Source organism: Phacochoerus africanus, chromosome 16 (assembly GCF_016906955.1).
Source record: "Phacochoerus africanus isolate WHEZ1 chromosome 16, ROS_Pafr_v1, whole genome shotgun sequence".
Lineage (NCBI taxonomy): Eukaryota > Metazoa > Chordata > Mammalia > Artiodactyla > Suidae > Phacochoerus > Phacochoerus africanus.
The window spans coordinates 34,026,056-34,053,164 of NC_062559.1; the positions used below are offsets into that span (position 1 = coordinate 34,026,056).

Sequence of the window (27,109 nt, forward strand, 5' to 3'; positions counted from 1 at the left end):
AAACACCAACATGGTTAAATCTTCACTGGCCTTTACATCCACCCTCGCACTTAGCCTTAAACTCTGGTTTTCTTCCTTTGAGTTATGGGTCCTTAAAGTCATCCACTTCTAACCCAGACCGATTTCATCAAAGTTAAAAATCTGATCCAGGGTGTTTTCTTTTTTGTTTTCTTTTAAGCACAAGGGGAAATATTTTGCATTTCTTCATCTGTACTCTCAGCTTCCTTTGGTCGCTTACGATAGTGGAGAATCTTTTTTTTTTTTTTTTTTGTGCTATTTCTTTGGGCCGCTCCCTCGGCATATGGAGGTTCCCGGGCTAGGGGTCGAATCGGAGCTGTAGCCGCCGGCCTACGCCAGAGCCACAGCAACGCGGGATCCGAGCCGCGTCTGCAACCTACACCACAGCTCAGGGCAACGCCGGATCGTTAACCCACTGAGCAAGGGCAGGGACCGAACCCTCAACCTCATGGTTCCTAGTCGGACCCGTTAACCCGATAGTGGAGAATCTTGAAGGCAGCGAATGAGACTTTCCACTTTGTTGCATGTGAACTAATTTACATTAAAGAAATATCTGTTGTAGCAGAAAAGACCCATGTCAGTGTGCTTTAATATATACCGATAATATATACCTATTATTGAGAATTGAAATAATATGGAAAAGTATAAGGAAAGTAAAAATCCCTTGACTGCCAGTAAATACTGCTGTTGTCATTTGTGTGCCTGCTGTTCCTCACCTGACCTTTTTTGATGATGATGATGATGTATATAAAATTTCACATAAATGAGTTCATATTATACTTTGAGTGTTCCAACCTTTTTTCAAGACAGAACGTCTAACAATATAGCTATACGATATCCTTTTTAATGATTTCTCTATATGCTTGTTGTAGTTTCTTTCTTTTTTTTTTCACAGACATGCTCCTGTTTTCAGTTTATTCTGTTACAAATAGTGGTGTACTGGAAGTCCTTGCTCACATCTTTGTGCCTTAGAGATGGTGTCTCTGCCTCAGAGATGTGTGTCCATGTGGCACTTTGGCATGTGCTATTCTATTACGTTCAAGAAAAGTTGTACCCATTTACATTCCCAGGAGAGCTTGAGAAATCCTGTGCTCCCACACTGGGTAGCTTTAGTTTTCTAAGTCTTTATCAGTCTGGTAAGTTAAAAAATTGATATATATATATATATTTTTTGTTTGTTTGTTTGTTTGTTTGTTTTTCTTTTTATGGCTGTACTGTACCTATGGCATATGGAACTTCCCAGGCTAGGGGTCGAATCAGAGCTGCAGCTGCCAGCCTACACCACAGCCACAGCAACACCAGATCTGAGCCACCTCTATGACCTATGCCACAGCTTGTGGCAATACCAGATCCTTAATCCACTGAGTGAGGCCAGGGATCGAACCCACATCCTCACAGAAACAACATTGGGGGCTTAACTCCCTGAGCCACGATAGGAACTCCAATACTTTGTTTTATTTGTATTTGTTTTATTATTAGTGTGGTAGAACATCTTTTTATATATATGCTATCTATATTACGCTTTCAGTGACATGTATTTTACTCATTCTTCTCTCAGAACATTTACCTTTTCTTCTTACAAGAATTGTATAATTTTAGAGATATTAAACCTTTGGAATTAATATATATTGCAATTTTTAGTGTCATACTGATTATCTTATAACCTTATATTTGGGATATATTGATGTTTATGATGTCAAATCTATTAATATTTTTTCTTTTATGTATTCTGGGTTTTGTGAAATGTTCAAAAAGCTCTTTCCACTCCTAGAAGATTGTTTGCCTTTATTTTCTTTTATAACTTTTATGTTTTTATTTTTACACTTAATCTTTGAATTATCTGAAATTTATTATTCTATAATGAATAAAATAAATACTGACCTTTGGTTTTTTTTTTGTCCTCCCTCCAAACGGTGGATAGTTATTTAATATCATTTGTTAATTCAGTCCCCTCTCCTTCATTGCAAATGTCTCTAGCATATACCAGATGTCTTTGTGTCCTTGGATTTATTTCTGGGCTTACTATTGTATTTGATATTTCTGCAGAACAAGTTACCCCAAACTCAGTGGCTTTAAATGTTTATTCTCTCCCATGGTTTCTACAGGTGGGAAATTGGGGAGCAGCTCAGCTCTACAGTTCTAGGTCATGGTCTCTGTTAAGGTTGAAGTTAAGATTACAGTGGGAAGCACAGTCATCTAAAGGCTTAAGTGAGGCTGGAGGTTCTGTCTGGCAGGTAGCTTACTCCCATAGCTGGTCAGGGGGTGCTGGCTCTTTTGGGGAGGGAGGCCTCAATTGCTCCCTAATTGGGCTTTTTTCTGGGGCTGGCTGTCCTCAGGACAGGTGCTGACTTGCCTAGAAGTAGTGATCGAGGAGAGAGAGGCAGGAGGAAGCTATATTTTTAAAAACTAGCTTGGAAAGTCATATAGCATCACTTATGCTGCATTGTGTTTCCAGAAGCAAGTCCCTAAGCCCAGCCCGCCCTTAAGAAGATGAATATTTTTAAACTGCCATAGTTCCCTTGATTGTTCCATTCATGTATTTCCCCACTTCTGCTCTAATATACTTTTTAATACATTGATTCATTGAAAGAGTCTTATATCAAACTGAGAGAATATTCCATAATACCCTGGTCAATTGTATTCAACAGTCTTTGAGTCTTATTGGTTGGGTATCTAAAAATAGATGCACAAAGTAATATCAGTAATAATGTGGTCACACTTTAAGTTGCTTTATTTCCTAAGTTCTGATACTTCTTTGGAATTATATAGTGGGGATTGTTATATTTCACTGGAGATATCTACTTACAGCTTGAAACAAATTTTTTTATATGAGATCATATTTCTATGAGTAATTTTGAAGGCTTTGATTGGCAGATACATTGTAACTTCAGGGCACTGCCTATTAATGAAATTTCACAGGCGTCTTAAACAGAATCTTCTAATATACTGGCAAGTAGGCAAAAATCGCAATAAGGCATTTGCGTGTGGGGAGCAATCTAAGTAAACATCTCAGCTCCATATGCTGCACTGTTCACCAGGGGCTCATTATGATCCCTGGACTTTCTGTGCAGCAGACACTTGAGTCCAGAGAGTGCTGTGCTCCATCTGCCTTAGTCTCCAGGCTCTATAGGAGGAGCCTCTTTGTGCTCTGACCTCTGGGCTGTCTTTTTTCTTTAACATATTGCCAGCCTGGCTTTTGCTGCCATTTCAACAAGTGCACGTGCCTGAGGGTGGGCTTGCACTTCTAGGTTTAAAGGGCCACAGCCCCTCATTGCAGAGGCCTGGGCTACTATTGCTTTCCCTTTAAATGGTGTCAGTCTTCTCATCTGGCTCGGGTCTTTCTTTGGTGCCGAGCCTGCTCTGCCACTGTTGGAGCTCCCCGTGGACATGCAGCTGCCATAGATGGGCTGTGGGCAGCCTTCCAAAACTCCCGACCATGGTTTGGACGGGTTTTCTTTTTGACAGACTAATCAGAGCCTTAATGTGCTTCCCCTGCTGGGGGAGCCTGTGTTTCTAATTTTTAGATTTATTATTCTGGGAAGAGTAATATCAGACCCTGGACTGGCCCTAGGTTTGCTGGTTACCTTGTATTTCCCAGGTCCAACTTTTTTTTTTTTTTTAAATAATTTTACCTTCCCATCTTTGCTCCTTTAGAGTCTGGTGGCTTTGACTATTTTGAGAAACCTTCCTATTTCCTCTTCCCAATCCTGATCAAAGGAAAAGCCCTGTTTTTGTTCCTTATCCCTTGATGTGAATTGGAGTTGGTGTCTGGTTAAAGAAAGCAACGTATTTGAGGCATGAGGGCTAGGGGTCAGGGTACGATTTTCATGAGACCCTCAAAGCATGCTCTTTTTAAAAATTCCCATTTCCATTGGATACCCTTGTACTCTTTAAAACTAGGAGAAATGAGTAGGAAGTACTGTGGGACAGTAGACCAGACTCGGAGGTCGCAAGGCAGGTCAGGGCAGCTGTGCTCCAGGGACTGTTTCACATGGTGTTTCTGGGGACATTGCCCATCACTCGCATTATTGCCTGATGCTCACTTTCTGATATTCTTTTTGTTTATCTTGTGCCCCTCTGCCCCCCCCGCGCGCCCCTTTATTTTTGCTTTTTAGGGCTGCATGTGTGGCATATGGAGGTTCCCAGGCTAGGGGTCAAATCCGAGCTGCAGCTGCCGATCTGCGCCACAGCCACTGCAACTCGGGATCTGACACAACTCACGGCAACGCCAGATCCTTAACCCCCTGAGCGAGGCCAGGGGTTGAACCGGCATCCTCATGGACACTAGTTGGGTTCGTTACTACTGAGCCACAATGGGAACTCCAAATTGTGCCCTTTTACACATAGGTTCTCAGTGTCACCGTCTTTTCCTTATTTCTCCGGTCTCACTCCTATTTCTTAGCTTTGATTTCTGAAGGGTTTTGAGATTTTGTTTTTTGAGAAGAATGTTTTTTCTGATTACATGCTCTCTTCATTTTTTAAAAGCCAATTTCACTCACAGCCTAAATGCTAAAAAATGTATTTTCTTTTTAGCTGTGCAGCACATATTCTGATACCGGAAATATGTTCTTTGGCTAATTCAAAATATTACTGCTTCGGGAATAAATATGCTTATGGTGAATAGTCCAAGGTCCTATAATTACTTTGTTTAGGTTGTGGATAAGTACGTGGTCGGCTTCATTTACACATATATTTCAGCTGCCACATTGTTAGCTTAACATCCATATTGCTTTTGGCTTTTACTTAATGACAGCAGTTATGCTTTTCTATTAAAATGGAAAAAAAGAGAGTGCAGTGTTGCAATCTAAATTTTGTGGTTATTGGAGTTTAAATCTTACCAAGCTTCTCCTTGCTAATGGTTATCATTTAATAGGATTTTTCTCATTCCATAAAAAGCTATTTGCTGTCCTGTTAATTCTTATGGCAAACTATTTTTGCAGAATTTATGGCATCTGAATAACTGAACTTTGAGCTTGGGCCTTAGTTGTAAATGCAGTCAAATGGTATCTATGTAGACTTAAAGGATAAGAATAACATGTAGGATTAGTGTGGCTTGTGCTGTCTCTTAGAGAGGGCTACTACTGTGATGTGGATTTTGTCTATATGGTTTCCAAAAATATTGTCGTCATGAAGATTTCCATATTGCTAAGGAACAAAATGAAGCAAAATAAAAAAAATAAATATTAAATTGGGTCTTGCTCCTCACTACTCTTCATATGTCTCCTATTCCTTGGTCTGGATAGCATTCTTCCTATCTCCAATAGGCCATGTGTACCTTTCCTCTCACAATCACATTTTCCTCTTGTCTGAGAAATTGACCAAATGTAATTTATCCTTATTTTTAACATTTTAATGAAAAAATCTAGACATATGGAAAAGTTGTAAGAATTTCATAGTGAACACTTTTAAACCTACCATGTACCTTCGAACTCATTTTTTTTCTTCTCAGCTTTTCTCGTGATTTTTTTTTTCCTTGCAATTCCAGCTCTTACCATTCTTCCCCCTCCCCCCCCAGTCATGGCTATATAATTTATTCCTGTGGTCCAGTTTTGTCACTAAGTCACGTTTTTGTTTTATTCTGCTTAAAAAATTCTTAAAACACCTAGAACTGTGCTGATGTTGGCACTCCATAATTCTTGTTAATTGGCCAGTATCAGGAAATATGATCATCCCTAACCCATCAAATCTTAGAACAAGATTAGGTTCAAAGCAGACTAAAACCATCACTCTGGATGTTAGGTGTCCCATTATTTAGAAGATAGGCGTTATTGGTTTTGTTATATATAATGGATATCCTTATATCTGTTGTCATTTTAAAATTTGCATTTGTATTGCCATAATTTTATTGATTTTCAGAATATTAAATTATAATATTTCATAGTGAAAAAAATAAAATTTGTATGGCTAGTCCTCTTCTTTGGACATGGCTAAGGCTTTTATCTGAAGAAATACCTTTCATTTGATGATCAAGACATTGTCCTCTAATACATTACACATATATATTCAGATGCAAGTTTTATGGGTTTTTTTCTTTTTTCTTCATACGAATGCTTACTTAAAAAAAACCACACACACATATGAACATTCTCCAAGTCCAAAACACCCGTAAAGTTTTTTTCACATGATAAAATTGTGGCTCAGGAAGATGTGGTAATTTGCCCAAAGTCACATAGGTGAATCAGGTTTGACCTGTGATTTTTTAAAATTCAGGACACGCCAATTTTCCACTGAGTTTCCCTCTTTGCTGATGCTGCTTCTGCAGAGCATGGCCAGCCTTACTTCTAACAGAGGGAGTGCTCCTCTTGTGTTGAGGCAGAGGGGGAGGTGGGCGTAAATGCATGAGGTTTGCAAGCTGAAGGAGTCCTTCGCAGATCTCAGGCAGCCTTTATAAATGTGCGTCTCCTAGTGGATTTCTGGTGGTGGTCTCTCTATACCAGCTGTAGTACAACATGTCCCTGGAGTTCATTTGCTTTTAAATATTTCTGACTTAAAATTATATATGTCAATTTTCACCTCTCTTCTCTTAGCATCCAGCTGCTCATCCTTCTACCAATAGAGAGTTATAATTATCTCTGTTAAAGAAGCAGTTTTAGGTCAAGATAGAGGACACTTATTCTCATTAGTCTACCAGAGTGGACTTTAGAATTGGGCTTCTTTGCCAGAATATGATTCACTTTATGTCTAACCCTATTACATTTCTCCCCTTTATTGTTTTTGGCTAGTTTTTCTTCATTCTTTGTTTTATCTTGCCTTTTTGTCCTTTCTGAGAATTTTTGAGTGAGAAACTCTTAAATCACACGTTACAAATAATTTGATGCTGGATTTCACCTTCTAAAGATTACCAACTCTCAATTTTTATAATATCTATTTATAATCTGAAAGGAGGATGTGGCCCTGATTTTTTTTTTTAAATTGATACCCATTGATTGCTTTCCCAGATGTACTTCCAGTGGAATCTGCATTTTTCTAGTTCATCGGTTATTTTTTTTTTTACCCTTGATTCAGTTCAGATGTATTCTAATGCCTCCTGCCTCCTAATGTACCTGCTTAGGCTGTGTCTGCAGGGTGAGGGTATTAGTACCAGAAGCTCCTGGAGAGGTACCTGGAGGAGGGTAGCCTGATCATATGTGGTCATCCACTAATTTCTTGTCATCTGGTCACAAGTCCTTTTGGAAGGAACTATGACTCAGTGTGCCTTTTTACTTTTGGTGTCTTAGCATAGTGACGAGCACAAAGTAGGCACTTAATGTAGAAAGAATGAAAATGTGGCCAAGGGTCATGCCTGCCTTGTTCTGCATTGTTTTCTCTGTCCTTAGCACAGTTACATAGTAGGTGATCAATAAATATATATTGACAGAGTCAGGAATTGGGTGTCAGGTTTACTTGGACGCTGGCTTTTATATTCTCTGATATTCATAGTTTGATGTATAGTTTGAGTTTATAAATAAAATCTTGATTTGGTTATCAAAGTGTGCAGGCTGATTTCTATGATTGAAAGGTTACATTTTACATAAGATACTGCTTTGTAAGTAATTGTTTTCCTCTTACTGTCAAACCTCCCACACAATTTTTAAATAGTTTTTATAACTAGGAAGACTTGAAGTGTATTTATTCACCTGGTTGCTATGAATGAGTGGTAGATGACTTTGAATGCAGGTGTAAGAATGGTCTTAGATGAATTCATGCATGATCAAAGCATAACAAGTTGTGAGAGGAAAGAGGCATTTAGAGGGCAGAACATTATGTGGTTGAGGTCAGTATCACCAAAACACTTTTATGTGCAGGTGCTATATACCAGACAGCAAATATGATTTCAACTGAATCTGAAAGCTTATTTAAAAATATTCTGTTGATGCACTTCAGCAATGAGCCAGGTGTGCCCTACTGCTTAAGCAATAATTTTCTCAGGAGTAATGTTTTGAGCCTCAACGACTTGCATGGTTACTAGAAGAATGAGGTTACTGATAAAAATTATTCCTTTTTTTGCTGGGGATGGTTTTAGCATCACATTATTATTGCTTAAAGGACATTTTCTCTGAGGAAGCAGACACTCGGTGCTTATTAGTGTAGTAGTTTTAGACATTTAAGGTGTGAACAAAAGACCAGATCATCCTAATGATTTTTTATAGAAAAAGAAGTGCATTAACTTTAACAAAATGTGAGTGTTATAAAGTTTAAACATTTTATTTGCTATGACTTGACATAGAAATATAATGTTCGTTTCTTTATATATGGCTTTAGTATTCTAATGATAGCAGCTTCTAAAAGGGTTTTATCATTATGAGGTAGAGGTGTCTTTCACAGTTTCGGGTAGGACAGGACTGTGCTGAGACTTCGCTTTTGAACCTCTGAAAACAGCAACCCCCTTATTTGCAAGATGGCTTTTATTTTTTCCCTTTGTCTTAGGGCAGAATCTGCACACCTTGAGACTGGTACACCTCTCCCATGTTCTTTGAGAATCTCTCAGTAGAAAAAATACGTGTCCTGACTGTTGGGCAGGAGATGGTGGCAGTGCCTTGGTCGCCCGTGGGGTTGCAAGTGTGAGAAGCGAAAGGGCAGTGACTTTCTGGTCTTCATCTGTGATTGCAATGTTCTTTTACATAATCTCCATTCATTCCAGCTGCTCCTCTGCTTCCCTGTTAAACCAGTTGTTTAATGAAAGTGAAGTCTTTATTTTTTTTTTTTCCTTTCAACACTTAGACAAAGTCTCAAACCTAAAAAATATATTATCTCTTCTTAGTCAATAATAACCTAAGTGCTTTTCTTTTAGTATCTTCCCAAAGTTCTGGAGAAACAATTGGAAAATATATAGTAATATAGAATGTTGGCCCTAGGAAGGATCTTAGAAATGGAATCTAACCCCTTCCTTCCTTCCTTCCTTCTTTCCTTCCTTCCTTCCTCTCTCTTTCTTCTCTTTCTTTCTTTCTTTCTTTCAAAACAATTGTAGTTGTTGTGTTAGTTTCTGGTGTACAGCGAAGTGATTCAGTTACAGATACAATATTCTTTTCTATAATGGTTTATCACAAGATGTTGAATATAGTTAAGTTCCCTGTGCTATGCACTAGGACCTTGTTGTTTATTTTATATATTGTAGTTTGTATCTGCTAATCCCGAACTCCTAGTTGATCTCTTCCCTTCCTCCTTTCCCCTTTAACCATAAGTTCATTTTCTGTATCTTTGAGTCTGTTTCTCTTTCATAGATGTGTTCATTTGTGTTAAATTGTATTTTACTTATCTCTGGAATCTAATATATGGCAGGAATGAAACTTTCCACAGAAAAGAAACTGATGGACTTGGAGAAGAGACTTGTGGTTGCCAACGGGAGGGGGAGGGAGTGGGATGTAGTGGGGGTTTGGGGTTAGCAGATGCAAACTATTGCGTTTGGAGTGGACAAGCAATGAGATCCTGCTGTATAGCACAGGGAACTATATGTAGTCATTGTGATGGAAAATGATGGAGGATAATGTGAGAAAAATAATATATGTATCTGTGACTGGTTCACTTTGCTGTGCAGTAGAAATTGACAGAACACTAAATCAAGTATAATGGAAAAAATAAAAATTTTAAAAAACTGTATTTTAGATTCCACATATAAATGATGTCATATGGTATTTGTCTTTGTCTGACTTCCTTCACTTAGTGTGATAATCTCTAGGTCTATCCATGTTGCTGCAAATGACATTATTTCATTCTTTTTAATGGCTGAGTGGTAGTCCACTCTATCTCTGTATCACATCTTGATCCATTCATCTGTTGATGGGCATTTAGGTTTCTTCCATGTCTTGGCTATTGTGAATGGTGCTGCTGTGAACATTGGGATACGTGTATCTTTTTGAATTAGAGTTTTATCCAGATGTATGCTCAGGAATGGATTGCTGGATCGTATTAACCCCTTTCTTTCTACAGATGAGGAAACTGAGACCGAGAAGTGAGTTGATCAAAGAGGCAGCTAGTTAGAGACAGAGCCAGAAGATGCCATCTCAGGGCCCCTGACCCTCCTTACCATGCTCCTTCCTGGGTACTGCAGTGACTGAGTGGAGTCGCAGTAGAGAGAAGAGCATATACTGGAAAAGGAGTGGAGGTGTAAAATTCTGGGAATCTGAATTTAATGCAATTTACATTAATGTCTCCCCCCTTAATTTACATTGAACTTGTACATGCTACCTTATAACTGGGGTAGCAGCAACACCATCATATTTGAAAGCTTTCCTAGTTTCTATTCTGCTGATATCCCAAATTATTTAGTGATGGTCCATGCAAGTAGGGCACAAGGAACAGCAAAGAGAACAATTATTATATTTCCTTGGTCATATGTTTGCTACTTTTATTTTAAGAGCTACAGATGAATAGAAGCATGTTTTTCTATTTGTATTTGTCCTATTCATATTTTTTTTTTTGAGTCAAGTTCTCTGGTTGTCTAAACCTGTTTGATCTGATCATTAAAATATTTTTAAGCAAGTATAGATTTATGTATTTAAAGCCAGTTTATTAATTTCTTACAATAGTCAAGTGGTCAGATTTGTTATAATATGAATTTTTAGCATATTTTTTGTGTTTGAACTCAAGTGCTTACTATGGATGAATAGGAAGATAAGAATTTCTAAGGTTTTCAAACTCTCAGGACATTTTCAAAAGCATGTAATATTCTGTCATAGCCAGCATTGGCTATCCAAGAATTGCAGTCAGTTAAATATATTGATTGCTGCATAAATAGGGAAGAATTTTACTCAATGTTTTTTGTTTTGTTTGGAGCTGCAGAGAGACTGGACTGAGAAAGTTTGGTTTGTTTATTTTGATGGGAAGGAGATTTGGACTTGCTTTACCGTATAGTATCTATATATTAAAGTAACTTCCTAGGACCATTTTTCTTCCTTATTTAAATGTTAGAAACCCACAGAAGTTCAAAGAAAAAATGGTCATCATCTATATTCCTAACACTTAGAATTAACCATTCTTACTATTTTGCTAAGCCTGCTTTTTTTCTGTCTCTCTCCATAGTTTAATAATAATTCAAGTGACATATGGATGTTTATTAAATGATTAAAACAATGATACAAAATAATAATCTATTTAAATTTTTTTCTTTTTTTTTCTTTTTTTGCTTTTTAGGGCTGCACCTGTGGGGCATATGGAAATTCTCAGGCTAGGGGTCAAATCGGAGCTACAGCTGCTGGCCTATGCTACAGCTCGTGGCAATGCTGAATCCTTAACCCAGTAAGCGGGCCCAGGGATCGAACCCACATCCTCATGAATACTAGTTGGATTTTCAACCTGCCGAGCTATATTGGTAACTCCCAGTTTAGTGAGAATTTTTAAATGATATTACACTGTATTTTTAGCTATATATCTTTATACACCCTGCACTTAGCGTTGGTTTTTTAGCAGTCAATAAATAAGTGCTAACTTAATAAAAAATTAACATAATTAAGTTTGTGTTACTCCATCCAAATTGAAATTATTTTCTTAAACACCCAAATTTTATTTTGCTCCCAAGCCTTCACACATGTTGCTACTTTTGCCGGAAGTGCCTGGGTCTCTTCTCAATTTCCGTTTCCCTTGGGAGGTCTTCTGTGATCATTTTCTGATAGATAAACTTCCTTCCTCCTTCTTCCCATGCTCCAGGGACTTTCATCCTTTTCTCTTGGAAATATTTTTTAAGGGCAGTCTTCCCCTGCACATGGTAACTCCTTGGGAGCAAGGACCATGTCAGCTTTTCACTCCTGTATCTTAGACCCAACTTATGACCTTGTACTTAGTATGACTGAGTAGAAGTTTGAGGGGTTGAATTATGAGCATGTTTTTGGTACTTTGGAAAATAATCCAAGGGAATGACAAAACCACAGTGTTTGGATAGGTCACTACTGCCTCTTCTCTTACCTCCTCTCCTTTCCTTCCCCCTTCCCCATCCTGTCAGTTTTTTTGTTGTGGTGGTGTTTTTTTTTTTTTTCTTTTTTCTTTTTGGTCTTTTTAGGGCTGCACTCGAAGCATACGGAGGTTCCCAGGCTAAGGGTTCAATCAGAGCTGTAGCCGCCAGCCTACACCACAGCCACTGCAGGATGCAAGCTGCATCTGCGACCTACACCACAGCTTATGGCAATGCTGGATCCTTAACCCACTGAGCGAGGCCAGGGATCGAACCCATGTCCTCAGTCCTCATGGATGCTAGTTGGGTTCGTGAACCACTGAGCCCCGACGGGAACTCCCAATCCTGTCAGTTTTAACCTCTAAAATATGTATGTTAATCTCCCCTTTCTGGCCCATCTCTACCACCCCCACCGTAGTCCATCCTACCATCTTCCCTTGGGCCACTAGAATAATCTGGTCTCCCGGTATCTGTCTTGTCCTGTTCGAGAAATAGAACAGACTAAAATTATAGTCTGTTATATAGAATGAATAAGTATTGTTTTGAGAAACTTTTCAATTCTTATTTCTTGTGTGTGTGTGTGTGTGTGTGTGTGCGCGCGCGTGCGTACATGTGTGTGTACTCAGTTATTGCTTTGTGAGGAGAAATTTTGTATTCAACTTTTTAAGTGGACTTGAGCTATTGAAAGGAGTTAACTTTAGTTAATGTATTTGCCTTTGGGATTTTAAGTCAGATTTATTCCAGCAGTTGTGGGATGAGTGAGAAACATTGAGATGATGTTGCTTTTTCTCAACACTTATTTTTCTAGTGCTCCTTTTGTGTTTTTGTTTTCCACTCTTTTTGAGACTAATTTCATATTTGTTTTCTTTATGCTTTTAGGTATGGCACAGTCTCAAGGCTGGGTGAAAAGATACTTCAAGGCCTTTTGTAAAGGCTTCTTTGTGGCGGTGCCCGTGGCAGTAACTTTCCTGGATCAGGTTGCCTGCGTGGCAAGAGTGGAAGGAGCATCAATGCAGGTGAAAACTAATATGACTTCATTCTCTAAAGCACATGCTGCATTGTTTCTCCAGCACCAGAAATTAGATTTCTGTAAATTATCTCTATCCTGGAAATTGAAAGCTTTGAAAAGTGCCTTGAACTCATATTTTACTTTACTAAATTTCTTTACAAGGTCTTCTAATGCAGTCATATTAAATCAGAGCAGAGGTGAATAAAATTAATTATCAGATAGTTTTCTGTATCTGTAGTTTTTTTTTTAAAGGAATTTCAAATGGAGAGTCTAAAGAAATTTTACTAAATGGTACCATTTTTTTGTGGCTGTGGCCTGAGATTTTTAAGTTTTTTAAATTATCCATATTTGAATGTGATCAAATTATTAGTACAGTTGCAGGTTGGATTTGGCTCAAACTCAGTTTCTTAATTGTTTTATACACACACACACACACTTCTGATAGGTAGAAGTATCTAGAACATTGGTTTCAGATACTCTAGTGTGTTCTTTAAGCATGCTGCTGATTGAAAAGATTAAATGCAGTTTACATTGAAAGAACTTTGGAGTGGAGATTTCCAAAAGTTACAAGTTACGTGCAAAGTGTTCTGGAGTAACTTAGAGAAAACTTTATTATTCTAAAGTTGATGTTTGGCACCTAGTTGTTTAAGTAATTTAAGGCAATTAAGAAGAATTTACATTTTGTAGTATGGTTTGTTTTCTTCTGTTATTAGCATGTACATGCATGCATTGTGCCAAATTGGTGTATCACACAAATAAGTGAAATGAATATATAAGCTTCTAAGAGCTTAAAATAATACAGAGAATAACCAGCTTACATTTTTTTTTCTTTTCGTCTTAGAAATAGTTGAAGGCATTGACATCAGCTTTGAGGAGTTAGAATGAATCTGCCTTTTAAAATTGTAATTATTGTCCTAAAAATCAGGTCTCTTCCTGAGTTCTGGTGGTCAGGGAGATCCTTAGAATGTGTGCTCTTTGGGTAAAGCTGAGGTTCTAGAGCAGGGCTGTCTGAATATTTACTTCTTCTATCATTTGTGGTGGTTGGAGTCTTCTTTTGAGCAGGGGGTTCTGAGCTCAACCCTATCTCTCAGGTTCTCTCTTGGAATCACCAGCCCCAAGCACACTGGTCACTTACTGTGAATGCAAAAATACTGTATTTCAGGGGTACAGCAAATATAAGAAGAGGAATTTACAGGTGAATGGCTTTATTTCTAAATGCAGTTAGTACATTTAACGCAAACTGGGTTTTACATTTCCCTCCTCTTTTTGAGTTTCCTAGCAGCTTCATCTTAGACCCAGTTCTTAGGAAAAGTGGAACTTTCTTTGCTGAGCTTTTGAGACACATCCTTCATTTGAGATTACAGCTGCCTTCCCCATAGCAACCCAAGTTCCTTTTTGGTTCCTTTGATCTGTTTGAACCCCTCAACAGATATAAATCTTTTGGTAATAAATAATCATGTGAATAATGATTTTCTCCAATTTTGTTAGTGCTGTCTTACTGTACAACTGTTACTGTCCCTGAGATGGATTTTTCCAGAAGGCAAAACCTTACCATGGATCTTGTGATATTCCAGAGAATCCCATGGCAGTCATAGCGTCCCCATCTTCATGTTTTTAGCCCACTGTATACCCCCTGAATATCTATGTTCATGGTTTATGCTAAGAGGAAATTCACTAAAAACACAAGAAACCAATCCTCTTAAGAAAACAGAAAGCTTATCTCCAGCGAAGGAAGTGTTAAATAGTGTCATCCTTAATGCCAGATCTGTTGACTAAATAGTAAGTTTGTTGCCGACACAGTAGGATTTCCTGTAGTATTCCTGGACCCTACCTCAAGAAGTCAAATGTGTTACCTTGTATTTTGTTTGGTATATTATGTAGAACTTCCGTGGCTACTGGTTGTAGAAACACAGCTTGAATCCACTTCCATCTACAGGGAAATTGGAAGGCTTATGATGTACCTAGGAGGAGGGCAGGAGCACGGCAGTTGTCGGGGACAACTGGAACCAGGGACTTGAATGCTGACAGTGTGCTCAGTCTTTTCTGTTTTCATGTCTGCTTCTGACTTCATCTTGGCTTGGTTCTCTCAGACCAGCTTTCTTCTCCATGCAGGGCACATGGCTACTGGCAGCTCTTGTGCCTTTTTAGATGCCCAGTTTCATCACTGCCTGAGAGAGATTGCTACTCATGCCTTAATTTCACCTTGAAAAATCTTGCAGAAGGACTGTGATGGATTCAGCTTCGGTCATATATCCTCATCCTTAGAAACATAGATCAACTTTGGCCAGAAGTTTATTGTGCCATGAGTGGGCTAGCTTGGAACAGGTGCACACCCCTAGCTATTGGCTAGGTGGAGTGAGACAGGGACAGCAAGTATTTGAGTCACATGGTTCTGTGGGCTTTCATGTTGAGGTAGGGGTGTCATTCTGAGAAGAAGAGGGAGTGCTATTCTTGGAATAAAAGGGGAAAGGTTGTTCTAGGAAGAAAGGAAAAAATATATGTTAAGGTAGGGTCTATATTTTAGGAGTTTTAGCCTACTTTTAAGAATAATAGGTAATATATTTCCACTTTTGTTACATATCACTAAATCATACTTAAAATAATTTAGGAGCAGAAGTTGCAATAAGAGATATGGTGATTAGTTAATTCAGCATATATGAAGAGGTCTTTGCAACTGTACAGCCTTGATGAACTGAACCTGTTTAGACCATGGGGTTCAGCAGAATTTTTGACAGAAAATTCAAAAAAATTCTTGTCTTCAAATTTCTGTAATGATGCAAGTACTAAATAGCTGGCAGGGTGTGTGGAGATCTCTGGAAGTCCCTGAGCATCCTGCAAGTAATACACCGGCTCTTATTGACTCTGAGGTCTGCAAATTATAGCTGTGCTATGGCTGTTGGTTGATTTTTTCTGTGAACAGAAGGAATATTCTGGATGTGTAGTGATATCTTCCTTTACCGAGGCTAAAACATGTGATAAGAGAGGCAGAAAAAGCAAGAGGCGAGAGAGAAAAAAAATGTGGAAAAGAAGAAAGAACATACCATAGATCAGTGTGTGATAGAGGATGATGGAGAGAATTATTAGGTAACTGGGACACTGAGCAGGGGCCAGGGTGCTACAAAGGACCAGTGATGAACAGATTCAAATCAGGAAAGGGCCTCGGGCCCCTTTGTGGAACCTCCCTTGGAGTTAGTTATACCTTGAATGCTGACCCCTCTCTGTGACATGTTTGCGCGTAGCTTTGTGAGGTTTGTCACCTAGCTATCCATTGTAAATCTCGCATTCTTTGACGGCATCTGTGGCTCATTTTGAGGGAGTTCCTGTAGGTGAAGTTTATCCGTCTGGAGCATCATTCATTGCACAGTGCTTTAGTTCTCCTGTGTATTCAGGTAGAAAGATCATATCTAGCCATTTCTGTCATTTCACATATATGAATAATTTTGTAACTCAGAAGATCATTTTGGGATATGGGCAGTAATAAAAAGCAGTGGTACCTGTGAGCTGGAATGGAGGATCTCTTATCAAATGACTGGTATGTGCAAAACCATTTTAGGTGCTCTAGCGGTGTGGTGAGTCAAATACTGATTCTGTTTTCAAGATACTCTTGCTTTAGCAGAAGAGGGTCAAGAATTATTAATCCTCCATGATGGATACCTCTTCAGGTGAGATTTAATGTAGACAATATGAAGCTGTCAGATGTTTGGCCTGTTCCTGATATATCCGGAAGTGAAAAAAAAATGTTTGATTTAGCATACTATTTTGGAGAATGACCTGGAAATTTTAATTTGATGCAGAGGGGTACCAGAAAAATATTATCTCGAGCCCTTTTATTGTTGGCCCATGTATTAACATTTACTGTGACAACAGAGATTTCAGCAGTTTACATAGCACATCTTTAATCCTTGCTCATGGGTCTGCAGACTCTAGACTAAGGGTTAGGTTCAATCTGCTTCCTGTCTCTCCTTGCAGGGCCTCTGCTAAAGGAGCAGTGACTGCGCGGGGCTTGCTTTTCTCATGAGCAGGACACAGAGAATGAGTAGATACACTCAGAACATCTTAAAGCCTCAGTTCAGAATTTCCAACCTTCTGGTCCACATTCCTTTTGTCAAAACAAGTCACACAGCAAAGTCCAAAGCAGTTAGATTGGAAATGTATTCTACCCACAGGGAAGTCATGGCAAAGGTGCGGAGGGAGGGGAGAATTGTGCAAAGGTGAGTGTATCTACTACAGCCACTAGGACTCCAAGGACACATGATTTCGGAGATCATCTAAAAAGTTGTGCTTACCTTTGACTCTGCCTAGGATGACCCCAGTCTTTGTAGTCCAAGTCTGACAAAATTGGAATAGATTGAAATTCTGAGTCACTGAATTCTGAAATTGATTGATCCATTTTAGGTTGGAAATAGCCCAGGGCCAATTAGATCGTCACTTTAGAGTGGCTTTATTAAAAGGTCATGCTGCAATGTGTAGATATGTTATTTGAGAAAAATGCAATAATTGAAAGTTTGAATTTCATTAAATGGACATATAATACCACTCCTTTGGCGTTTATGGAATAAATACTATTAGAGCCCTGGAAATTCACTTTGAGTAACAAATTTTGCATTAGAGATCTCTCTCTCTCGTTTTTTTGTTCTTTAAAAAATTCTGTTACCTTGAGATATAATAGGAGAAGCTCATTTTAAAGATTCCCTATTACAAGAAAGAATTCTCTGCTTTTAAAAGTCAGTGGTTCTTTTTTTTAGGTTAGGTTTTCCCATAGTAATTTGCATTTCACTAGGTATCTGATTAGAAGGATGGAGTCATGGGAAGTCACAGCTAGTTGAAGCTAAGTCAAAAATGTAAGTAAAACTAATGACATAATTCAGTGACAAATAGGATTCAGTTTATGAAACACTTGATTTGTTATCCAGTTAAACAGGTACATCCCTTTAATTGAATGAAATGTACCTTTAGTAATGCTCTGCACACAAGGAGCACTAGCAGAAATTGTTGGTTAATGATTATTCATACTGACCTATTCCCCTCTCATGCACATGAATCATTTCTACTGGTTGCTGAAAGGTTACTCTGAAAGTAGATGCACTTTTTTTTTTTTTTTTTAAAGCACCACCACATTACTCAACATTAATTTAACTCAGGCAACGAAGACTGATATCGAATACAGTTGAAACTATGGAGGGAATTTATGTCTCTGAGATGCAGTTATTCAATTAGAAGTTCAATTGCTTACAGAGGCTTTTAGACTAAAAAGGTGCCCTAGGAATAGTTTAATGACCTCACACCAAAGTTTCAGATTTTATTTGAGTGAGAGTGCCTGCAGCTGGGTCACTGGTTCTTATAAAAGGTGTATGCCTCCCAAAATTAAAATTAAGATTTAAGACTTAGAAAAAAGAAATAATTTCAAGTGTCCTTGTCCTGTATTCGTTGCTGTTGCCACTTAATTTGTATATAGTATGCCATGTTCCTCTTTCCATGTTGCATAGCCAGAGGGGAAAATACTTGAGAACATTACTACCCAATACTGTCTCTCTAGCTGAGACTTCAGAGAAAGATTTATGCAGAATCGATAAGAACGTTGGCGAATGTGAGGGAAAATAGAGTCTGATCTTTATTCATCAACAGCACACATTCATTGGTTCAAAACCATCTTGACTTTCAGCAACCTACAAATGATCCTGAAGAAACTGGTTTGTAATAAACCTCTTTTGACTTCTACTTGGCTCTTTGTAGTCATTATCTTGTTCCCTGCTGAGTTTAAAATGAAAAGTTCTGTCAAAAAAAGCAAGCAAAGAGGCTGATGCTCTTTCTCTCTTTCTGTCACATTATTTATTTGATTTTATTAAGAAAATTTTAAACCCATGGTGGGCTTACTATACAATAGTTATGATTGGGTGCAACTATTATTTTGACCTTCTGAGAAGCCAGATGCAAATACTCTCAAGAAAAGAGACGTGTTGTCATTTATGTACCAGGGTTTAAGGTGGAGTTTGGGAGCTTTATGTTACCTGCTGAATTTGCACTTCCGAGATGCTGTGAACCACCTGGGCACACATTTCCTCTGATGCTGACTGCTCTCTGCTCTTATTCCCCTAGGTTGGCTGGGGCTTGACTTGAGGGAAGCCAGGACTTAATGTTGGAAGGCTTTACTGGCTTAGGAATGTACTTTCTTCCCAAATTACTTTTGGCTCAAAACTCTTACCTGAGGTTTTCACCCCTTAGGATATTATGCATTTTTATGTCGTTCTGCAACTTGTCATTAATGGAGAATTCAAATAGATCAGTTTGTATTTATAGCAAGAAACATATGTGATACCGAAGCAGTTGGTGAGTGATAACTTTATAATGACGCTTCTTGGATTTTCTTCATGTCCCAGGATAGGAAAACAGTATGCTTCTGGTTTACGTAGCCAGGGTTATATCTGTTCTTTAAACACTGATGTCATAACACTCTTTCGCTCTCTTTTTAAATGCTAGGTAATTGTAAACTTACAGAAAAGTTCTAAGAGGAGTCCAGGCAACTTCCATGTGTCCTCTACTGAGATTCACCAGTTTCTCAAGCATTTGCCGCCGTTGTTTTCTCTGTTTCCTCTTTCTCTTTCCTTTCCTCTTCTTCTGTTTATAACATGTAAGATATAGCGACCTATAATGTATCATAGGTATGTTTCTATGCGCCTATGCTCACTTATTGTACGTGTGAGTATTATACCCACAAGCGTTATTGCACCAGTTGAGAGTAGGGTGCCTGCATCCTTCCCCTCTAACAGTACCTCTGTATACTCTGCTGATTGGTGTATTCATGCTTTTCTTTTACAGACTTTCAAATTCAATACTTTATTCAGGCTCATAGGTATAGAACTTTTGGGACATTAAGAGGTATTTATTCAGGTTCTAAACTTCATATTTGCAAAAACTGAGGCCAGACATTTGAGACGATTGACCTAAATTCACACAGCCATTCCATTTTACAAGTGGCTTGAACCAACTCTGATAATGCTTTCCACTTTTACTAAATATGGCAAATGAAAGTTGTGCCTTATCACAGTGCTCTCATGTCTCCTTAAGGTATTCCTGCTCACAGAGATACTTTGTTCCATTTTGGTTTTGTTGATTGAATGATGTAATCAGTAAGTTATTTAATTGGGACGTCATTTATAGTATATTTGGCATTTAAACAAAGATAGACATTAAGCTTATAAGTGGGAGATGAAAGATTTTAAACTTTGAAACTCAGGTTGATGGAAGGTACCCTATTCTACCCTAAAGATTACAGATTTTCTCAGAAGGAGTTAGACTTCCGTTTCTGGAAATGTGGCAGAGTAGACCTCTTGAAAATATCCCCAATGCAGAACTCATTAAAAAGTAGAAATACCAACATTAAACATCTTTAAAAATGCATAGTGACATTGCAGGAAGGTAAAGGAAATGATCAGAGGCCACAGATAAGGGGGATACAATTCCAGAGAAGTAAGTATGCGTTAAAGTAAGCAGCTGTCCCATGGGCATTTGTCAGTTCCTGGGAAGTTTAATGGCCACATGGGGATGAGAAGAAAAGACCCTGGGCTCATTGAAGGTAGAGAGTTGGAATAGAAGTTCTGAGTAAATTTGGGCCCATGGAAGAGACACATTTTTAGGGAATAGGTACACTGAAAACAAAGCATTCTCAGCAAAAAGTTGTCTAGGCTCTGAGTACAGGGAAAAGCCCTAATGTGGGATTAGGGTTTAAATTCACATTCCCTGTAACTGAACAACCCTAAACAAAGATATTAATTTACAGTGGACTGGGCTTTAAGGCAACCTCAGGCACTTGGCAGAAGCTATCTCCAGTCTTCCTGGGCACATGCAGTTTGAGGCACATGATCTTACAGTAAAAGAATATCACACAAGGAAGTGAGGACTGTGAGGGAGGGTGTTACTGAACAGCCTGTAGTAGGATCAGACCTTAAAGACTTTAGGCATTAGAACTGTCAGCTGTAAGGGTTGTATGTTTAAATGAATTAAAGAGGAAACTGAAAGTATGAGAAAGCAACAAAAGATTATTTAAAGTGGTCAAGCAAAGTACCATTGCTTTTTTTTTAATCACTTGTGCTTTATTTATTTATTTTGTGTTTTTGCCTTTTGTAGGGCCGCTCCCATGGCACATGGAGGTTCCCAGGCTAGGGGTCCAATCGGAGTTGTAGCTGCTGGCCTACGCCAGAGCCACAGCAATGCGAGATCCAAGCCACGTCTGTGACCTACACCACAGCTCACGGCAACGCCGGATCCTTAACCCACTGAGCAAGGCCAGGGATCGAATCCGCAACCTCATGGTTCCTAGTCGGATTCGTTAACCACTGCGCCACGACGGGAACTCCGATCACTTGTGCTTTAATAGATTTTTTAAGATATAAAAATGGTATTGTGGTCAGGATAAAAAAATCCTTCCAAACTATGAATCTTATAAAATTTGCAATGAAATATCTATTAAATACCTGAGATTTACTTTAAAATGGATGAGGAAAAGTGGGGTGGGATTATAAATGAAACAAGATTGGCCATGAGTTCATAATTGTTGAATATAGATGATTGGATAACAAGGTGGTTCATTATACTGTTCTGTCTACTTTTTAGAACATAAGTGGATTGAGGTATAATTTATGTACCTTTGGATTTACCCATTCTGAGTGGGTTAATGATTTTTAATAAATTTATAAAGTTGTAAAGTTGTACAGTCATCACTTTTTAGAGCATTTCCAAGATCCCTCATGCCTGTTTGAAGTTAATTTTTGCTTCCGCCTTGCCTCAGGCAACCACAGATCCACTCTGTATACAGATTTGCCTTTTCTGGACATTTCCTGTAAACCGAACAAAACAATATGTGGTGTTTATATGTATTGTACCATATATCAATTGTTTGTATGGTTGTATTGCTGAGTAGTTTTGCATTGTATGAACGCACCATCTTTTGTTTCTTTTTTCACCAGGTGATAAACATTTAGGTTGTTTCTGCATTTCCATTCTTGTGCATAATGCTGCTGTGGATATTTGTGTATAGGTTTCTGTGTAAACATGCTTTCATTTCTCTTGGGCGGATACATAGGATGGAATTGCTCGGTCGTGTGGTACATTTATGTTTAAATTGTAAAGAACTTGCCAAGCTCACACTTGGGTAGGAGAAAGTGGGCTGATAGCACGAGACGCTCATTCTGCCTCTTTGTTGTTGGCTCAGGGGAACGTGAAGGGGCCCTGTCCAGTCTCCCTGCTGTGGGTGAGGCCCCAAGTCCAGCTCCCCGCTCAGCCCACTCACACTGTGGTGTTGGGCCACTTGTTTTCTTTCATGTTTGGGTAGATTAGGACCGGTGTTATAAAAAAGGGATTTTGTGGAGTTCCTGTTGTGGCTCAGTGGAAACGAGTCTGACTGTTATCCATGAAGATGTGGGTTCCATCCCCGGCCTCCCTCAGTGGGTTAAAGATCTGGTGTTGCCTCGAGCTAGGGTGTAGGTCGCAGACATCGCTTGAATCCAGTGCTGCTATGGCTGTGGTGTAGGCCGGTGTCTATAACTCCAATTCGACCCCTAGCCTGGGAACCTCAATATGCCTCACGTATTGCCCTTAAAAAAAAAAAAATAATAAGAAAGTGGTTTTCCTGACACTTGGCTACCCTTTCCCTGGTCCTCTCTTTAGAAAGGAGGCTCCTCTGGTGGCGTTTTTGTCCTGCCTGTGGGTGGCTCCTGGCTGCAGGGCTCTCCAGCATCTCCTCTAGGATGCACAGGAAGGAGCTAAAGGGAAACCCAGGGAACTCGTCACCGTATCATTCTTCTACTTTTGAAGGTCCAACCTACCTTCGAAGGCCCACCTTTCAGAGTTTTCCTCTATTCATTAATTATGTCTGGGATGTTGTAGTTGTGAGAGAGGGCTAGCAATGAACACAGCTACGTCATTTTGCTCCTAGACTGGCTTATTTTTCACCTTCCCTCGTAGTCACATGTGACTGAGTTCTGGCCAAGGAAAAAAAGACCAGAATAGTGAGGTGTCATTTCCAGGCCCGACCATAAAAGCCTTCTTTGGGATCCGTACCCTCTTCTGTCTGCTGACCGGATGCAGAGGATCCGCTTGAGGACTCAGAGGCTGCAGGAGTTGATGGAGCTGCAAGATTGGAAGAATGTGGGATTCTGAATGACTGTGTGTAGTAAATCCACTCACGATTGTGTTGTACATTGAGTTTGCAAGATTCTTTTTATAGGCAGTTAGCCTAGTTTGGCTATATAATAGGACTTACAACTATACCTTTTCCTCTCTGTTTTTTCTTATCTTACACTTCTTTTAAGGCCAAATCCAAGTCATTTTTTCTTCATACAACCTTCCTAATTCCATCATTCACTTATTTGAAATCCTACAGCACTGTACATTTAACTAATGATTATAAATTCTTTTGCATTGTCCTCTAGTCATCTTAACTATAGGTTATTACTAGCTACTTTATGAGCTTCTAAAAGAAAGAGACCACATTCCTCTCACCTACCTGTTTAGGGGATGCTGAATAAATGAATATTAAATTTGTTCTTTGAAGCCTTGAAGTGCCTGAATAATTAAACCCTGCAGAAATATGATAAAATGAAATTATCATCATTAAAAATTTTTTTCCTTTGACTTTGAGGGTGTTTCTGCACTTTTCACCTGAAAAACTTTTAGATCCTTGATGAATCCATCATATTCTTTATAGCAGAAATTTCCAAACCTTTTTGCTCATGACTCACATTAAATAATATAGTTTTTCGTTGCACACATAGACACACGACTGAAACAAAAGTTTCATGTAACAGTACTTAAACCATAATTACCATCATTATGTGCAATGCCCTCTGATATTTTCTATTCTGGTTGCAAGCCATTAAATTGATTCTATGACTCACTCATTGGTCATGACCTGTAATATGAAAAATGTTGCTTTACTGCTAGAGGGAGGCTTGCAAGGATGAAGCTGTTCAAATTGAGCTATAGCTAAAGGAGAGGAGCATGTTAGCTCTTGATTCTGAAATTTTAAATGTGGACTTGTCCTCAGGGCTTCAGGCAGTAAATGTAACACAAAGGGTAAGGAGGCCCATGGTGTGAGAAAGCCCCCCCCCCTTTTTTACCTGATCTTTTTGTCTTTTTAGGGCTGCACTTGAGGCACATGGGGGTTCCCAGGCTAGGGATGGATCCAACTGGAGCTATAGCTGCTGGCCTACTCCAGAGCCACAGCAATGTGGGATCCAAACCGCATCTGCCACCTACACCACAGCTCACGGCAACGCCAGATCCTTAACCCACTGAGCAAGGCCAGGGATCGAACCTGCATCCTCATGGATACTAGTCAAGTTCCATAACTGCTGAGCCACGACGGGAACTCTGAGAAAGCCCTTTTGCAGTTAGTGTGGTCCTGGGCCTTTTTTATTATTATAACTTGGGTACCTGAGCCCCATTTTGGATCTATGATTTAGAATCATCACTAGGACCTGGGAATTGGGAATTGTGATAAGTTTGAGAATGCCTTTTTATTTATTTATTTAGAACTCTGGCCCTTGGGTAGGGGAAATTTTAGGGGAATTTTCCAAACACGGGAACTGCCTCGTTTAAAAAATCCTTATTGTCTTGGAGTTTCCATTGTGGCTCAGTAGTTAGCGAACCCAACTGGCATCCATGAGGTCGCAGGTTCCATCCCTGGCCTTGCTCAGTGGGTTAAGGATCCAGTGTTGTCTTGAGCTGTGGTGTAAGTCACAGACATGGCTTGGATCCCAAGTTGCTGTGGCTGTGGCGTAGGTGGGCAGCTACACCTGTGATTGGAGCCCTAGCCTGGGAACCTCCATATGCTGTTGAAGCAGCCCTAAAAAGACCAAAAAAAAAACAAAACCCCTTGTTGCCTTGGTTTGTTAAGTTCTTGAATGCTAATTCTTAGTAGTTTTAAGAACATATTTTTTATTTTCCACTCTTTTGTCAGATTATTCACCATCTATTTCTACTAGTTTTAGCTTCTTTTCTTGTTTCTAGTCTCATACCAAGTTATATCAATTTATAATACTTTCAATTCTGATTTTTACTAGTTTATAAATTTTGTTTTATTTCTTCTTCCTAATTTTAATTTTGTATTACCTTTCTCCTTTATTAAAATTTCAATAATGTATATTCTACACTTTGTAGCTTTAAGAATATTTAGTTATCTCTTCATGTTTTTGATTTGTTTAGTTTGTTTTACCGGCTAGTTTCCTCCCTCCTTCCCACCTTCCATCCCTTCCTTCCTTCCTTTCTTTCCTCCCTGTCTTCCTCTCTCTCTCTCTCTCCCTCTTTTTTTTTTCTTTTTTTTACAATAAAAACCATCTTTTATGTCTGTGGTTTTTAAAATGACCAGTAGGAAGCATAGAATGTCTGCAGAGAGAATGGCCCATTCACTTAGAATGGGAGACTTGTAGATTTTTATGGGAATGGCTCCTCAATGAATCTTACTTCCCTCACTGATTTGTATAGTCTCCCCGCACCCCCTCCTCGTTGATTCTGGCCCTGCGACTTGCTTTAGCCATGAGGCATCAGCAGGTGTTATTCAGGTGGAACCTTGGTAAGTACTTTTGACCTAGGCACAAGCAAGAAACTCAGGCTATCCTGCTAGAGAGGACACTGGAGGACAAATGAGACACTCTGGGCAACAAACGGCAGGTAAATCCCGACGTATGATGAGGGCCATTTTGGAATTTCCAGCCCCACTTGAATTCCAGGTGACTGCAGCCACATGAGTGACCCTAGGAGAGAGCAGAAGAGGATCTGCCCCACTGAATGGAGCCCAAACGGCAGGATCATGGTCAAATAAATGGTTGTTCTTTTAAGACACAGTGTTGGAAATGGTTTTTATGAAGCATGGGTAACTGAAACAAAAATTAGTATTTTTAGTGAGGTGCTGCTGTAACAAAATGTTAAAACGTGTAGCATTGGTTTTGGGACTGAGTTGGCAGTTGGGGCCAGAAAAATGGTGAAGAGATTGTTGGTAAAGGCTGGAAAAATGACAAGCAACTGTTAATGGAAGCTAGAAAGGTGGTGAGGAAACTGTTTTTGGAGGTTGAAATGACGTTTACCCATTTTTATAGAATGAAACAATTTTATAAAATGTCACTTGCAGAAGCTTAGAATCCAGAGGATATATGTACTGAATTTATGGATCTGACTAAAGATCCAGGTAGAATATTGAAATTGTCAATTGGCTTCTGAGAGCTTTGTATAAGGTATGGGAAGAGTGAGGCCAGGGATCAAACTCACATCCTCACAGACACTATGTCGGGTTCTTAATCCCCTGAGCCACCACGGGAACTCTCCTTATTCAGTTTTATGAAGAAGTAAAATATTTGTCAGCATATAGATGTGTCTATGTATCTTGGTGTCAGTACATAGATTATCCATGTAACTGGCTTAGATCACATACAGTAATCTCTCTTCTTGATAATATATAGAAAGTTTATATCAATATTTCATTAATCGTGCATCATCTGTTTTTCCTCATGATTAATTAGAGTTAGAAATTTGAATAGCTGTCTCCATATTTGCTTTATTAGCAGGGAAACAACATACATACATTTAATGGTAGTGTTTTATAATTATTGCATCATTGTGTTGAACCAGAAAGATTGCAGATTTTAACCTTGCTATCTTGTTACAGTGATCTGAATAAGGGGGGAGCTTAAACACTAAAGAATTTGTTAAAAAAGAAAGGAAACTTCAAAAATATTTGTAATGAGAGCATATAATAATCAAGTGCTTTTTTTCTTTAAAAAAATCATTATTCTTAATCTAAAGCATTGCATTTTGATTAGAGAAAACTTAGAAAATACAGAAAAATACACAAAATAAAAATGATCTATACTGGTTTCCAGAATTATTTTTAAGACATTATTGTATAGGGAGTTCCTGTTGTGGCTCAGTGGTTTACAAACGTGACCAATATCCAGGAGGATGTGGGTTCGATCCCTGGCCTTGTTCAGTAGGTTAAGGATCCGGCATTGCCATGAGCTGTGGTATAGGCTGCAGACACAGCTCTGATTTAATCCCTTGACTAGAACTTTCATATGCGTCAGGTATGGCCCTAAGAAGCAAAAAACAAAACAAAACAAAAAGATGTTATTGCATAATGCTAATAGTTAAAAAGAATTGAATGATCAGTGTGTTCCAGGCATTATAGTATTCACTTTAAATATAATAATTTATTTACTATCCCTGGAAAT

The 27,109-nt window shown here is 38.8% G+C and overlaps 1 protein-coding gene across 7 annotated transcripts in view; it reads left to right on the plus strand.

Moving 5' to 3' along the window:
• IMMP2L (inner mitochondrial membrane peptidase subunit 2) overlaps positions 1-27,109 on the plus strand; it is a 916,780-nt gene that overhangs the window by 26,978 nt on the left and 862,693 nt on the right. For 5 of the 7 annotated variants that reach the window (XR_007132715.1, XM_047763795.1, XM_047763799.1 and 2 more), the window contains exons 3-4: positions 914-1,154; positions 12,761-12,897. Coding sequence is in view for 6 of the 7 variants with exons in the window: in XM_047763795.1 (XP_047619751.1) it covers positions 1,013-1,154; positions 12,761-12,897 (279 nt within the window). In the remaining variant the exon portion in view is untranslated. The remainder of the gene's footprint in view (positions 1-913; positions 1,155-12,760; positions 12,898-27,109) is intronic. The other 2 variants (XM_047763796.1, XM_047763797.1) reach the window with 1 other exon arrangement.